General features: G+C 39.6%; 1 protein-coding gene across 1 annotated transcript in view; it reads right to left on the reverse strand.

Annotated features, from left to right (window-relative positions):
• Positions 1-8,864: 8,864 nt before the first annotated feature.
• Positions 8,865-15,478, reverse strand: part of LOC127624080 (BTB/POZ domain-containing protein 9-like) — a 65,126-nt gene continuing 58,512 nt past the window's right edge. Inside the window, exons 9-11 of the mRNA XM_052098725.1 lie at positions 14,668-14,775; positions 10,174-10,252; positions 8,865-10,100 (exon numbers count right to left, since the gene is read on the reverse strand). Of these exons, the coding sequence (XP_051954685.1) occupies positions 9,969-10,100; positions 10,174-10,252; positions 14,668-14,775 (319 nt within the window). The 3' untranslated portion in view covers positions 8,865-9,968. The remainder of the gene's footprint in view (positions 10,101-10,173; positions 10,253-14,667; positions 14,776-15,478) is intronic.

Here is a 15,478-nt window from a genome sequence, read left to right on the forward strand (position 1 = left end):
TGATTGTACGAGAGATGTTCCATGAGCATAGATGGTCTGACAGTATCAGCACTATGAGGCTGAAGGTGTGTATATCATTGTGTTCATGCCTTTCTAAACTAAAGCGTAAGAGCAGTGGATATGTATTAAGAGCGTTTTTTTTTTTTTTTTACATTACATATGTTAGCCAGCAGGTGGTGGCAAAAGATTATTTTTATGTGTAATATGAGCCAGTTAGGTGAAGTGAATCGTGTCAGCTAGTGTTTACATAAAACAGCTCTTCATGATCACTTGTAACTACTAAACTACTAAATCTAACAACTTCAGCATTACGGCTCATCACAGCTGAGAGCCACAACGGACTGTTTAATTACACAATGAGTGCTGTTTATAATGGCGGAGAACATTGCGGTTTCTATAGTGTCTGACTCTTGTGTACTACTGCATAATAGGAAGAATTACCCCCACTTAGATGCTATTTTTCCACTGAGAAAGCTGATCTTCAGAAAGCTGACAACATCTCTGCTTGCGAGTGGCAACAGTGATCGCACACACTCCGTCTCTCTCTCTCTCATTTATTTTTACAAGTTTTATTTATTTAAACAATTATGAACATTTTGTTTGTGTACAGATAAACAAAAACCATCTGGATCTCCAAGTCCCCCATGCCAGTCAACTGTTCCTGCTCATCTACAATAGGGATCTACTCCCTGCACTTTCCCTAATTGCAGATTCAATTATTAGACCTGTTAGCATTAATGTGGTTATTGTTCTTTAGGATAATATAACAAATATTGCAATAATTTAAATAAAGAAAAGGACTGTTTTCTTATAAATAATCTTTTATTATTATCTATTTTTTGCTGTACAATGTTATTCTTATTGTGCACTATTTCATGTGTATTTGTATCACATTACCTTGTGTTATATATTTGTAACGCTGGGAAGAAAGTTCAGGAGCTGGATCTAGGTGCGGCAACTGAGTTTAATGAAAAAAAATAAACAAATACACAGAACTGGGAGACACGGGAACAAAGAAAACATCCACGATGGGAAACAAAAACATAAACAGGCAAAAACATCCACGAAGGGCACGGGCAAAACACGGTAGGTCTAGATACATTCACATTTAAATTCATACATTCAACAACTGACAATACTGAACAGAAATCAGGGCATTAAATACACAAAGACTAATGAGAACATTAAACACAGGTGAGGAACAATGAGGGACAGCTGGTAGTGATGAGAGCAGGGAATTATGGGAAGTGTAGTCCAGGAACAGATGACAGGGGAGAAACACAGGGCAGACAACAGTGAATCGTGACATAGCCCCCCCCCAAGGAGCAGATTCTAGACGCTCCAAAAAAAACAACAACACGAAAACAAAAACAAAATCGTCCATGGAGTGAAGGGCGGCGCAAGGGGCAAACAGGCAGTCCAAGGGGGGCACAAAGGGGCAAACAGGCAGTCCAAGGGGGGCACAAAGGGCAAGGGGATGAGGGAATAGGGCAAAAACAGGGAGGCAGGGCTAAGATGGAGCTGGGGACCAGGGAGACCAGAGCAGGTGAGGCGGACGGTCTGGAGACCAAGGGGATGACCTCAAGGTGGGGACTGGGTCTGGATGCCTGGGCGACTACCGCAGGACGGGGACTGGGTCAGGAGGCCGGAGAGGCGGCCATAGGATGGGGACTGGGTCAGGAGGCCGGGGTGGCGGCCATAGGATGGGGACTGGGTCAGGAGGCCTGGGAGGCGGCCACAGGACAGGGACTGGGTCAGGAGGCCTGGGAGGCGGCCACAGGACAGGAACAGCGCTGCCAACTGTATAGGGGTGAAATTGTTTTACATTTTTATTTTTCACGCACTGTGTGTATAGTGTGCATAGAAAGCCAACTTCTAGGCATATGCAAAGTCTTGATTGTTGATGTTGAACACTTCTTGCCATTAAATGGCAAATTATATGATTTGTAAACACCAAAACAATTATGAAAGACGATTCATGAAACATCAAAATGTAAAGGTAACTGTAACACTGTTAAAGGATGGGCGAGGAGGAGGCGAGAACCGGCTTGTCAACATAAATGATATTTTAATGAAAACTTAAACTAAAAGCACAAATATAAACATAAACACACATGACGGACATGCCCGTAATTCTCTCTCTCTCGAACCATCGTCACTGGCCGCCTTTATCCCTTGCGCGCCTCATCAAGCCAATTGGGGACCGGGCGCGCAATATTCCAACCCGGCCCAGTCCCCCTCCGCTCCACACTCCTCCTGGCGTTATCTCAGGCCAGGCTGCCACCGGCATGACGTACACTCCCCCCATCCCTGGGGCGGGGTGTATTTTGCGTCCCGCATGGTCATCCCTGCCTTCCTCGCCCTGGGAGGAGACAGGAGGGGAAGAAAACAAACAAAAAAATAGGCGAGGGAAAAGGCCAACACGGTGCGAAAGAGAGAGAGAGGAGAGAGAGAAAAAGCTCACTCATCGGTTCTGTGATGTACTGTCGCGTGGTCCTCGAACACTCCTCCACACTCAGGCGGACGACAGCCGCTCCAACCCCGGGCGAACCGGAGTGAAACCTTCGACCCCCAGCGGGCAGAACGCGCCTCCGCTTTTCTGGCAGCAAATGGGGACACTCCTCCGCCACTGGCAGCGGCTCTACCACTCCGGGCAGTCGGAGAGTTTCTTCACTCCTCCCCTCGCGGACGGCGGTCTCCCTCGTCCCCTCCTCGTCTCTGGGGATGGCAGGGCACTCCTCCACCCCTGGCAGCGGCTCCCTCGCTCCAGGCGGTCGGGGTATCCCGTCCCCACTTGCCCCGCGGACGACGGCCGTTCCCCGCATCTGGGCGGTCGGGCTACTCCGTCACCCGGCAGATGGCAGCGGCGCTCCCCAGGGTGGATGGCAGTGTCGAGGACTCTGCGACGGGCATCCCTCCTCCTTCCCAGGCTTCGGCACCAATGTAACACAGTTAAAGAATGGGCAAGGAGGAGGCGAGAACCGGCTTGTCAACATAAATTATATTTTAATGAAAACTTAAAACAAAAGCATAAACATAAACACACATGACGGACATACCCGTAATTCTCTCTCTCTCTAACCATCGTCACCGGCCACCTTTATCCCTCGCGTGCCTCATCAGGCCGACTGGGGACCGGGCGCGTGATATTCTGACCCGGCCCCACCCCCCTCCGCTCCACAGTAACAAAACAAATATCAAAACTTTTTTTGGCCAACAGAATTTGTTACTTATTAATTACATATTTGACAACTTGCCCTAATACTTAATGTGCTTATTTTGGAAATGTTAGTTTGGTGGATACAATTCACCAAAATATATTTTAGTTCAAGACAGTTTTGAACTTGTAGGCATGCGTGTGTGTTTGAATGAATACTCAACAGGAAGCAGTCATAGATGCTGATGCTTTATCAGTCAATTCTGTGTCTGCTTGTTGACTCTTAGGTTCCCATCAAAGGTCCCAAGCAGGATGGCAAAGACATTATAGAGGCAATATTTTCAGCAGACTGGAAATTAAACCCACTTGGACCACTGCAGCCAGAGGTTCCCGACTCAGGCCTGCAAATGGCTCCAGGTATGGCAGCCTCCATGCCTGCCTCATCAGTTAAGGCAGAAGAACCATCTGGCCCCTCAGCCAAGCCAGAACTGGAGCCTGAGCCAGAGCACGAGACCGAACCAGGAGCTGGAGCCTGAGTCAGAACCGAAGCCAAAACTAAAGTTGGAGTCAGATAGCCTGGAACCTCCATCAGCTCTGAGCCAGTTCATCTCCCCAGTCCAGTCTGAAATGGCAGACCTGGAGGCAGATGAACCCTCTGGCCTCTCAGTTGAGCCTGAGCTGGTTCCAGAGAGCTTGTCCATGTCCCCAGTGCAGCCTCAGATGACACCAATGCAGGAAGCAGAAGCTTCAGGCCCCACAGCCTGCTGGAGAGAAGAAGAGGAAATACAATATAGTTCAAATAATATGGAAGCAGGTCATGTAAATAACTACAAACTCCAAAACTGGCATTTCTCTGTGTGGTCAGCGCCTCTTCTATGAGTTGCACGAATGTCCCTATCTAAGGGGGAGAGATTGAAACTGCACCGGCTGAGGCACACTCTGTCATGGGATGCTCATCCCTTGAGTACGCACACTTAATGCAGCTATATTATAATGTGATGGCTTCGTGACTTATTGACTTATAATATATGTCGCTGTGCATTTCTTATCGTGAAGAAAATTGGCAATAGCAGCTTTATTAATAAGAGAGAGTTTGTTTTTTTGTGAGTTAAATATGGATTGAAGAGAACAGAAAGATGAGAGAGGTATTCTTCACCCCATTATACACTGCTACAAAATAGGGTTTTATTTTGGCTTGTTTTCCATATAAATATCTAAAACTCCTTTAAAACAACATACATTTTCTTTAGCAGCTATAATTGTTATCTGAAAATGTTGAATATAACATTAAAAATACAAATATTTGAAAATATCTACAAATCCTTTAAAAAAAGATGCTTTCACCTGAGAAGCAGCATATACGATATTTATACTTGCTTTTAGAGAATAGATCTTGAATATATTTTGTCTTTACTGCACTCGCAGAAGTAACCAAATGAAAAAACACATTTATATTTAAGATACATTCTCTTAAAGTAAGTCTAAATATCTTATATGTTGCTTCTCAAATTGTATCTTGTTTTAAGGATTCTTAAGCTACATCTACATTAATCTGGATGCATTTGAAAACGGTGTTTTCATTTCAAAACGCTCTCCGTCCACACTAGCGTTTTCAAGCATTTTCCAAAAGTTGCTCGTCCACACTGAAACATATAAAAATGCTGAATTCGTGTCACTGCGCATGTGGAAAATCTCCGCTGCATGTACGGTCTGAAAATCAATTGTCCTCGTGTTCCGTCGCCGGACACCAATTCCGCGTAAACTTCCCTTTGCCTTTGAAGGAATGCAATATTAAGGTTGTACAAAGTGACATTTATTTTTTAACAACGCTATCAAAGTGAGTATCAGGCACAACAGTGCCACTATAACACAGGCTCCATAAAGGACATACAGACACAATAAAGGTAATCCATACAACTCCAGTGGTATAATCCATGTCTTCTGAAGTGATACAGTCCTTTTTCACAATACATTTTGCAATCAGCAGTCTAATTGGTGATCTCAAACTCTACTACACTTCCTAGCACTCTGCACGTGTCAAGCACTAGGAAGTGTAATAAAGCTTAGAATCATAATTGTGCCTAGAGACTACAATGGCAAGATTTATAGTGAAAAAGGAGTAACATTTTGGTCTGTTCTCTCCAAAAATGGATTCACAAGTTCACACATATAGTCCTGGAGGGCATTAAGGTAAACAGATTTGGCTTGCTGTCCTTAATGGAGGGCTCGAGTACAGGACTGGGATTGCACTCTATGATCTCCCAGAACTAAGTGATTAGAGCAATAAATAGACAATTTTGAATTATAATTGGCATAAACCTCTGGAGTTGCATGGATTACCTTAATGCTGCCTTTAAAATACCTCAGTTTGTCATACAAGTTTGAGACAACATATGGATGAATAAATTATCTGAGAATTATAATTTTTGGGTGAACTATTTCTTGAATTCCTCTATTTTTAAGAGTATCAATTCTTTATAATGTGCCTACTGTGTGAGGGATCAGTAAAAAAATTATATCATTTACTCACAATCCTATGCTTCATATGGAGCCCCTTCCAGAAATAGTTTTGCATTCCCTCACATTGTTTTGTGCTTTCATGCAAAACATTGATCATGGTATTACTACATTAATATTGTAGACTGCAGTAATTAACCATGTTTTTTTTTGGAAGTTATGAAAAATACCATGGTTAAACAAGGGTTTCTGTAATAAAGCAATGTTGAATTTGAATGGTTAATCAGGGTTTTACTGCAGTAACCTTATGTAAACTGTGGTATTTGTTGCAAAATTATTATTTTTATCTCCATAGATTTCATTGTCCTGTATTTATGGTTTCACTACAAATACTATAGAATAGAGAATGGAAAATGTATTGTGAGGTAATGTAACTTTATCTCTTAAGAGGCTCCATAATGTATGTCTTTTGTACAGTATTGAAATAATTAGTCTCAGTCACCATTCACTTTTATAGAAAAAATAAATAAATAAAAAGATGCAATGAAAGTGAATGGTAACTAAGATCAAGTGAATGTCATCCCTAATGTTCTGCCTCATATCTCCTGTGTTTCACAGAATACAAAAGTCATAAAGTTTTAGAACAACACAAGGGTGTGTATATGATGACAATTATTCTTTTTTGGTGTGCTAGCTATCTATAGCTTTAACTAAGACTAGTTAAATTAGCCTTTAAAGTGTTTATTACACATCTATTTTTTAATATACCAGTGTGAAGGCTTTTTTCTATATTTTGTGTTTGTTTATATCCCATTCACACACATTCGCCACTGTCAAATTTTGTTTTATTACTTGATCCTGAATCAAACAAGCCCTCACTCGACATCATATGTTGTGTAAATCCAGATATATTAGTCAAAGAGTGGCATGAGAGTTACCAAAAGCTAGTGCTAAATGGGATCGCTGTTAGCAATGGTGTTCGTTCTGAGCAATTCAATAAAGGAAGATAATTCACGTCATACACTCACCTAAAGGATTATTAGGAACACCATACTAATACTGTGTTTGACCCCCTTTCGCCTTCAGAACTGCCTTAATTCTACGTGGTATTGATTCAACAAGGTGCTGAAAGCAGTCTTTAGAAATGTTGGCCCATATTGATAGGATAGCATCTTGTAGTTGATGGAGATTTGTGGGATGCACATCCAGGGCACGAAGCTCCCGTTCCACCACATCCCAAAGATGCTCTATTGGGTTGAGATCTGGTGACTGTGGGGGCCATTTTAGTACAGTGAACTCATTGTCATGTTCAAGAAACCAATTTGAAATGATTCGAGCTTTGTGACATGGTGCATTATCCTGCTGGAAGTAGCAATCAGAGGATGGGTACATGGTGGCCATAAAGGGATGGACATGGTCAGAAACAATGCTCAGGTAGGCCGTGGCATATAAACGATGCCCAATTGGCACTAAGGGGCCTAAAGTGTGCCAAGAAAACATCCCCCACACCATTACACCACCACCACCAGCCTGCACAGTGGTAACAAGGCATGATGGATCCATGTTCTCATTCTGTTTACGCCAAATTCTGACTCTACCATCTGAATGTCTCAACAGAAATCGAGACTCATCAGACCAGGCAACATTTTTCCAGTCTTCAACTGTCCAATTTTGGTGAGCTCTTGCAAATTGTAGCCTCTTTTTCCTATTTATAGTGGAGATGAGTGGTACCCGGTGGGGTCTTCTGCTGTTGTAGCCCATCCGCCTCAAGGTTGTGCGTGTTGTGGCTTCACAAATGCTTTGCTACATACCTCGGTTGTAACGAGTGGTTATTTCAGTCAAAGTTGCTCTTCTATCAGCTTGTATCAGTCGGCCCATTCTCCTCTGACCTCTAGAATCAACAAGGCATTTTCGCCCACAGGACTGCCGCATACTGGATGTTTTTCCCTTTTCACACCATTCTTTGTAAACCCTAGAAATGCTTATGCGTGAAAATCCCAGTAACTGAGCAGATTGTGAAATACTCAAGACCGGCCCGTCTGGCACCAACAACCATGCCACGCTCAAAATAGCTTAAATCACCTTTCTTTCCCATTCTGACATTCAGTTTGGAGTTCAGGAGATTGTCTTGACCAGGACCACACCCCTAAATGCATTGAAGCAACTGCCATGTGATTGGTTGATTAAATAATTACATTAATGAGAAATTGAACAGGTGTTCCTAATAATCCTTTAGGCGAGTGTAGATGTGTCAGATTGTTCTCAATGGATCTCTAAACATCAACGTGTCACTTGTTGAATGTGAGGTCAATAAAAGAGCCAGAGCGCACATACATGGCACTCAAGGCACATTTTTGGAGTGATGGAATTAGGGGTCAAAGTGAGGTGAAATGTTTCAAATGAGACGTAGATTATATAATTGTAATGGTGCTTTATGTAAGATTGACAACAAGCATTTGAAATGGGTACTGCAGTCCAAATTCTAAATATTGGAGAATTTGCGGGAACCTTGCCAGTGTTGACACGCAAATTAGCCAACTCAGCATACGTTTTAAAGGATTTCTGGGCTTTATGCTGTCTCCATCTTTGTTTTACTACGCCTCTGGTCATGGTGGTTTTTAGACGGATGGCGAGGCTTTTTAGGTCGGGTGGAATCTGTTATCTCTGATCCAGTTCGTTTGCTGGCTTCCATGGCTGCAGCACGCAGCGTTGTTTGCCTGCAAACTTGTTCAATTGTAGCAACCCGGCGGTGTCGAAATACTATTGGTGAGTTGGCAGTGGGCGGGATCACACAGGCCAAAACATAAACAGAAATTCCATACATTGTTATTGGAGAAGCCAGTATTTCAACTTAGCACGTTTCATAATTCTGACATATTATGGTCATTTTATGATTTAGTACAGTAATTTGTTTTTTACATATAGCACTTTAAGTGAATGTATTTTTTATTTATCTTTAAAAAAATTTTTTTTTTTATTATAAGCTCTTACTTATGGGTATGTGATTTTAGCTGAGATCTGTCAAAATGCCTTCAGGGTGTAAGGCGTTAATTGCATTCAACTTAAAATATTTCCAGGCCAATGCCTTTTGTTAATTCAAGTTATTATAAAGTTGCCTGCTTTGAACAACTAACAAATGTGGTACAAGCTTTGACTTTGAATGCAACTGCCAAACTTCAATATACATTCATGACTACGGTTTATGGAAAACATGCTTCATTTCAAGACAACATCAGTGTGTAATATTCAGAAATAAACACTTTATTTACGAGTAAGTTCAAAAGATACCAACTAAGATGAATATGCACAGCTTCAAAAATGCTCCACGCCATCCTAACATGTAATGCTATTTACAGCCTTATAAAATGAGCACTTACAGACAAATCAGCATTAAGGAAATCAGTTCAGTTCAGTGCAATCAAAATAACATGCTGAAACTTTTTCTAAATCTTGGAAGACCAGTTTAAAGAACATAATCTACAGAATGAGAGAGAGATTTGTTAAAAGTTTGTTGAAAAAGTCTAGAAATACAACACTGAACTCAGTAAAAGATCAACTTTAGTATAATTAGGATCAAATACATTGTTTAATAAGTTTGGATGCATCTAACTAAAAGTCAACAGAAGAAGTGTTTCAATTATGTACCATTCTTATAGTGCAACTTAACCCCCCCCTTATATATTAAGTGAGAAAACATCTACTAAGTCACAACTTAGAATAAATATTACCGTTTTAAGATGCTGAGAACAATTCAGATTAACTTACATATACAATATCAAGAAAACTACCTACTAATAAATAACACTTAATCAAAATGAAAACAAATGATTTGATAAAACCTGGGCAATAAAAATAAAATATCAGCCAATAGCTTATTAAGAAAACAAAAATCAAAGTGACATGAGGATGTGACCTACAACAACAAGACAAGTGCTAATCGGTTCATCACTTACTGTATCGTAGAGGTTCACCCATGAAATAAAAAATGTAAGTCATTTCCTCACCCTCATTTTGCTCCAAACATGTAAAACTTTCTTCTGTGGAACACTAAAGATGATGTAAGGCAATATGTTAGTCTCAGTCAGCATTCACTTTCATTGCATCTTTTTTCAGTATGTAAGTGAATGGTGACAGGCTGAACACTCGGCCTAATCTACTTTTGTGTTTCATGTCAAGAAAGTCATATAAGTTTGAAATGACACAAGGGTAAGTAAATGATGCATAAACTGCCCTGTGCTCTCAGAACTGTGGTAAAAGTTCAGCAGTGCTATTGCTGTGTCCATCTTGACATCCATGTTTCCTTTGGCAGAGTTGTTCCTCTGAGGTGTGTGAAGATGATTATGACTGATGAAGTTTATGAAGGCTGGCTGGAAGCAGATCGAGATTGTTGGGATGAAGTGGATTCGGGGGACGTGTGTCCTGGGCTCCCCTTCATGACTTCATTATTGAGTTGTGCAGGACACTCGAAGTGCACACAGTGAAAAACCTGCACCAATCACAAGTCACATCATAAACTGAATTATTTTATGCTATCACAGCATCATTTCAAACATTCATACCTCATTTGCAGTGTTGTGCGTTCCCACGATCCGAATAAAAGACGCTGCATGTCTGTCAAATGTGAGCATCTGCCAGGATCTGATGGACATCATATGATATAACATTAATTTAAGGGTCATATTAAAAGGAAAAGTTCACCACATTGAAAATTATGTAAATATTTATTCAACCCCATGTCTTTCCAAACTCATATGCTGTTATTTTGTAGTTGAACAGAAAAGGAGAAATCTCTGAAGAATTGTTATGCAGCTCTTTCCATACAATGGTAGTTCATTTTGACAATGGCTATCATGCACAAAAAAACAACAAAACTATTATAAAAGGTTCTCCTGTACTGTATGAGTGGTGTCCTCTACTCCTGTATACATGCAGCTCTGTCAGTAAGCAGCTTTCTCCACAGCAATATATTTTCCTGCAACGCTTGTGTAAATAAAAAAACATGGCATCTGAGGAAGACTTTGCCATTTTATTCTCAGTTTCTTCACTTTATTCCCAGATATTCCAGAGTTGTTGCTGTGTTTGTTTCCTACACTTTCTATCGGGACCTGCAGCAGAATTGCGCTGCAATAGTGGGGTTTTCCTCTTACGTCAAACACCAGGATTCCCCCAATGTTCGAGTGCATTTACAAGTCACAAATGTGAGGGACATTCGACATTTTACATTGGTGTGTATAAATGTGTATAGTTTATAGTGTTTGTGATTTTCCAACTTTTCTTCCAGAAATGTTGAATTAATTCTGCTGTGTTGATTGTTGGTTGGCTTCATCCGATGATGTTTGTTATCCAGTCTGTTCTCACACACATATGAATTCTTCAAAAACCTGTAAGAACGACACTCATGCGTTTACATGATCACATAAGCCACGTTCTGATTGTGAAACCTGGGTGCATTAAACCGCTTTCTCTTAATCCCTTAAGCAGCATACAGAAAACTGTGTTCTCGTTTACATAAAGTTTCTCCAAAGCAGAAATGTTAAGCAGCTCTTCCCATACAATGGTATTTCATTACGCAGTTCATTATGTTATGGGTTGTTGAAGCGAACATTGCCTGGAATCAAGATGGAGAAGAAACAAGATCTGATTTGCCGGGGTACCAGAGGGTGCCAGCTCCATCGTCCAGCTCATTGAGGCTTTTAAAACTGAGCTTGGACTTGACATTGATCTTCAAATTCAACATCTATACTCTGAATCCAAACCTGCCACTTATATCAATTATTATGAACTTTGTTATGAGTTCACAATGAAAGAGTCAATTTTGAAACAGACCTGGCAAAATGCCAGATGATGTACCATGGGCTACTCAGGAACAGGCCTACATCAATGAAGATGGAGATGTGGCAGATTCAGGAACCGACTCCTTGGAGAAGCGATTGCAGTGGTGTATGTCTTGGCAACACGACAGAAGCAAAGACTCGAAGCGAACACCGTGAGTTAGAGAAAGACTTCATGAATTTCAGCGCAAGTCTCAACGGATGATTTTGCTTATTACTGAAATCAAAATGTGATTGTATACAAAGACTGGAACACAACATGAACTTTGAACTGTTCCCTTTAATTTCAATTTTGTTTATGTGTTAAAATGAAAAAGTTTGTCTGACAGAATATAAATGGACTGTGTAAAACTAGAGAACATTCTAGAAAAAATTAAGAAAGAAAAGGCACAGGTGATATTCTAAACAAGAGTATGACAAACTGAAGAAGTTTGGTTTTAGAAAAAAAATGTCATAGCCCTTTAAAAACGGTCGTAGGAAAGTGTGTAGCAATCTTTATCCCAAACTCAGTTTGTTTTGAAAGCTGTAAAGAAATAACTGACAAGGGGGAAAAATAAAAAGATATTTTGTATATGTTGTATCTTAACCTCGTGGGACCCTGCATCTTCATGCACGGACATTGTGTTTTGTCCACTTTACATTACGCATAATTTTATTTCATTTAAACCGACTGATCTCAGTTCAGGAGACTCTTAGCTCTTAGAAAAGGGTTAAACTTTTGACACACCGAGTCATGTGAAAAAACAACATGGCACTGATCACAGCGGAGTTTGTCTTTTAGAGAAACAACAACAAAACAACATCTGGTAAGAAACCTCATTAGGTTTTTACATTGAAACCAGTTTGAATCAAAAGATTAGAGTCTCTAGTTTCACCTGATATCACATTTTGAAAATGTGAGCGATTCATCATTAAACAGCACCCAGTTAAACACAATGACCACAGACGAAAATTAATTAACTATTTTTCCTTATTTATTGTGCATTTGCACATTGAGAATCAATGTATTCATCCAAAAGCTGAATTTTCTTTCTTTTAGAGGCTTTATACGGAGTTAGATTGAAAATAAGGTGCATTTCGAACTGATCTGAGAACAGATCTGAGAACAGACAGCACACTGGAGGTTAAGTCATTGATTAAATAGAGAGCAAGGGAGCAGGAACTATTTATGCTAATTTCTGATTGGTAAAATGCTTCAGCACTGGCTCGTAATAGTTTGTTTGAAAGTGCAAAGAGAGAACATTGAGATGTGTGGGCATATAGATGCTGATCACTTTCATGTCTTGTTTTTTCTGGGATACTTTTTTTTTAGATGTTAAAGGGATAGTTCACTCTCATAATCTTCATTTGTGTTCAGCAAATGAAAGAAAGTCATACACATCTGCGATGGCATTAGGGTGCGTAAATGATGAACTATCCCTTTAAAATGATTTAAAATGATTTTAGAACACAAGACCCTGATGATCCTTTCTATATTGTACCTGATATTTCCTGTGCTGAAGGAGGATGTGTATCTTGTCAAGATACTACTTATTGCTTGTAAATGTTCCATTACTAGAAATCAGTACAAGCCAGAACCCCCCTTACATGGACAATGGATAGAAGTTGTCAAAGCAATTTACTGTATGGAGGAACTGATATTTAATTTAAGGCTTGAAATGATTCATTTTTAAGTTACTCAGCTAAATGGATGATGGTGAAGACACCAAATAATTATTGCAGTTCTTTAATTCTATACATTTGTGTAAATGGCTGAGAGGATACCCCATATGTGTTTTTTCCATTATTTTGTTTTGAACTCATTGGTTAAAAATGCATTTCTTTTTGTCAACTGATCATAAAACTAAAATGATACAAAAAGCTGTTGTATGGCTTTAGAAGAGTTGTTATACTAGATGTATGGACACAAGTGATATTTTATTGGCGCTCTTTTGTTGTTTTTTGGTGACCTTTTTAGAGTTTGACAGACGTGCTCACATATGAACTCTCGTCGCAAGAAAACCTCTGTGTGAAGATTCTTAAAAGTTCCTCTTAAAAATGACCACATACAGGATTGGAATGACATGGGGTTAAGTGAATAATGACATCATTTTTCATTTTGAATGAAGTATTCTGTCATCTTAAATCAGTAGATGAACACAAACACTTAACTACACAAGATTCATTTCTCCCAATGTTGCGTTCTAAAATGTGTAATGCAACGCAAAAACACATTGTACTCACAGCCACAAGAGCAGCTGCAGTGTCAACTGTTCTTGAGTGTTTCTTCAACTTTTTATCTTTTTGTCTCATTAAAACTGAATTGGAAACTTTTCACAAGGCCTTCATCACTTATCAAATGCCTTTTATGTATACAGCAAATGAAGCCTTGTCCCAGACCCAGACTTTCAATATTAAGTGTCATTTCCACCACACCAAACAATTTCACCCCTAATAAAGTTTTTTCAAAAGTTAGTGTACTTGTTAACTAGCTGTCAAAAGTGTCAGTGAAAAGAATGAAATATGAGATAAAAAGAAAAATCAAGGGACTTTTTATTGGGTGTCATTTCCAATCAAGCTATAAGTCTGCCAAATTATGAAAAAAGTGTGAAAATATGATTCAACTGTATTTATGATAAATAAAATGTTAGCTATGAAATTAATCTTAGCAAGACAAAGTCATTTTCAACAGTTTCATTTCCAGAATTCTATAAAACATAATACAGAATTTGAGATATGATGGAAATTAATTTTCATGACATAAATCTCCTGTGATGCATGTGCACACACTGTTGGACATTACTTGTAGACAAATAAAATAAAACAGTGAGAGTGTGAAAAGTGTTTTAACAAGATGTCTACTAGAAGTCCACAGTGATGAAAGTCCTTAAAGTTGAAGAAACGCCCACAAACCCTAACTTAAATTGTCTTCTACAGTCAGTTTTCGTATTCAGGTTTAGGCCTGTCATGGCAGAGCAAGAGTAAACTTCATATGTTTATAGCTAGCAACCTTAATACTACATCTGGTTAAATGGCACAGACATTTGAAGGTAACTCTATTATGCCCTCGAGTACTCAGGTTTGTTACCACCACAGTTACACAAAAACACGTTAAGAATGCACAACCGAAACATGCACTTGCAATGCATAAGCCAAGTATTCACTGTGACTGTGTTTGTGTACTTGTGTTGACTAAGTTTATGGCCTAACAGACATTTGGGAATGAGAGATGGAAGTGCTCACCGACAGGCCACTTTTGTGCGGTCCACCACTTTTGTCCACTGCTGCTGGTTGGAGGACACCTCGATGTAGTAGCTGTACGAGCGTTCATCACAGTCCCAGAGTAACAGCCTGAAAAATTCCACAAACACTCAGACACGAATAAGTCAAAAATCTAAAAAGGTCCTTTACAAACTAATGTCTGAAACATATTTGGAGAGAATCATTATAATTTCTGATTTGGAGCTCTAGTGCCATAGAAAAATGATACATTTTAAGACACATTAAAGGTCTGGGTCTGCAACACAAAACATATTGTGAGGGAATGCAAACTACTGCTATGAAGGCAAACTATTGCAAATTAATGCAAAACTTATTGCCAAGGGACGCAAAACTTATTGCGAGGGAATGCAAATGAATGCAAACTTATTGTCAGGGAACGCAAACTATTGCAAATGAACATACCTTATTGCAAAGGAACGCAAAACTCATTGCGAGGGAATGAAAACTATTGCAAAGGAATGCAAAACTATTGCAAATGAACATACCTTATTGCAAAGGAACGCAAAACTTATTGCAAGGGAACGCAAAACTTATTGCAAATGAACGCAAAACTTATTGCAAAGGAACGCAAAACTATTGCAAATGAACATACCTTATTGCAAAGGAACGCAAAACTTATTGCAAGGGAACGCAAAACTTATTGCAAAAGGAATGCAAAACTTATTGCAAAGGAACGCAAAACTTATTGCAAAGGAACGCAAAACGTATTGCGAGGGAATGAAAACTATTGCAAAGGAACGCAAAATTAATTGCAAAAGGAACACAAAACTTA

The sequence above is a fragment of the Xyrauchen texanus genome, chromosome 30 (genome assembly GCF_025860055.1).
Source record: "Xyrauchen texanus isolate HMW12.3.18 chromosome 30, RBS_HiC_50CHRs, whole genome shotgun sequence".
Taxonomy (NCBI): Eukaryota; Metazoa; Chordata; class Actinopteri; order Cypriniformes; family Catostomidae; genus Xyrauchen; species Xyrauchen texanus.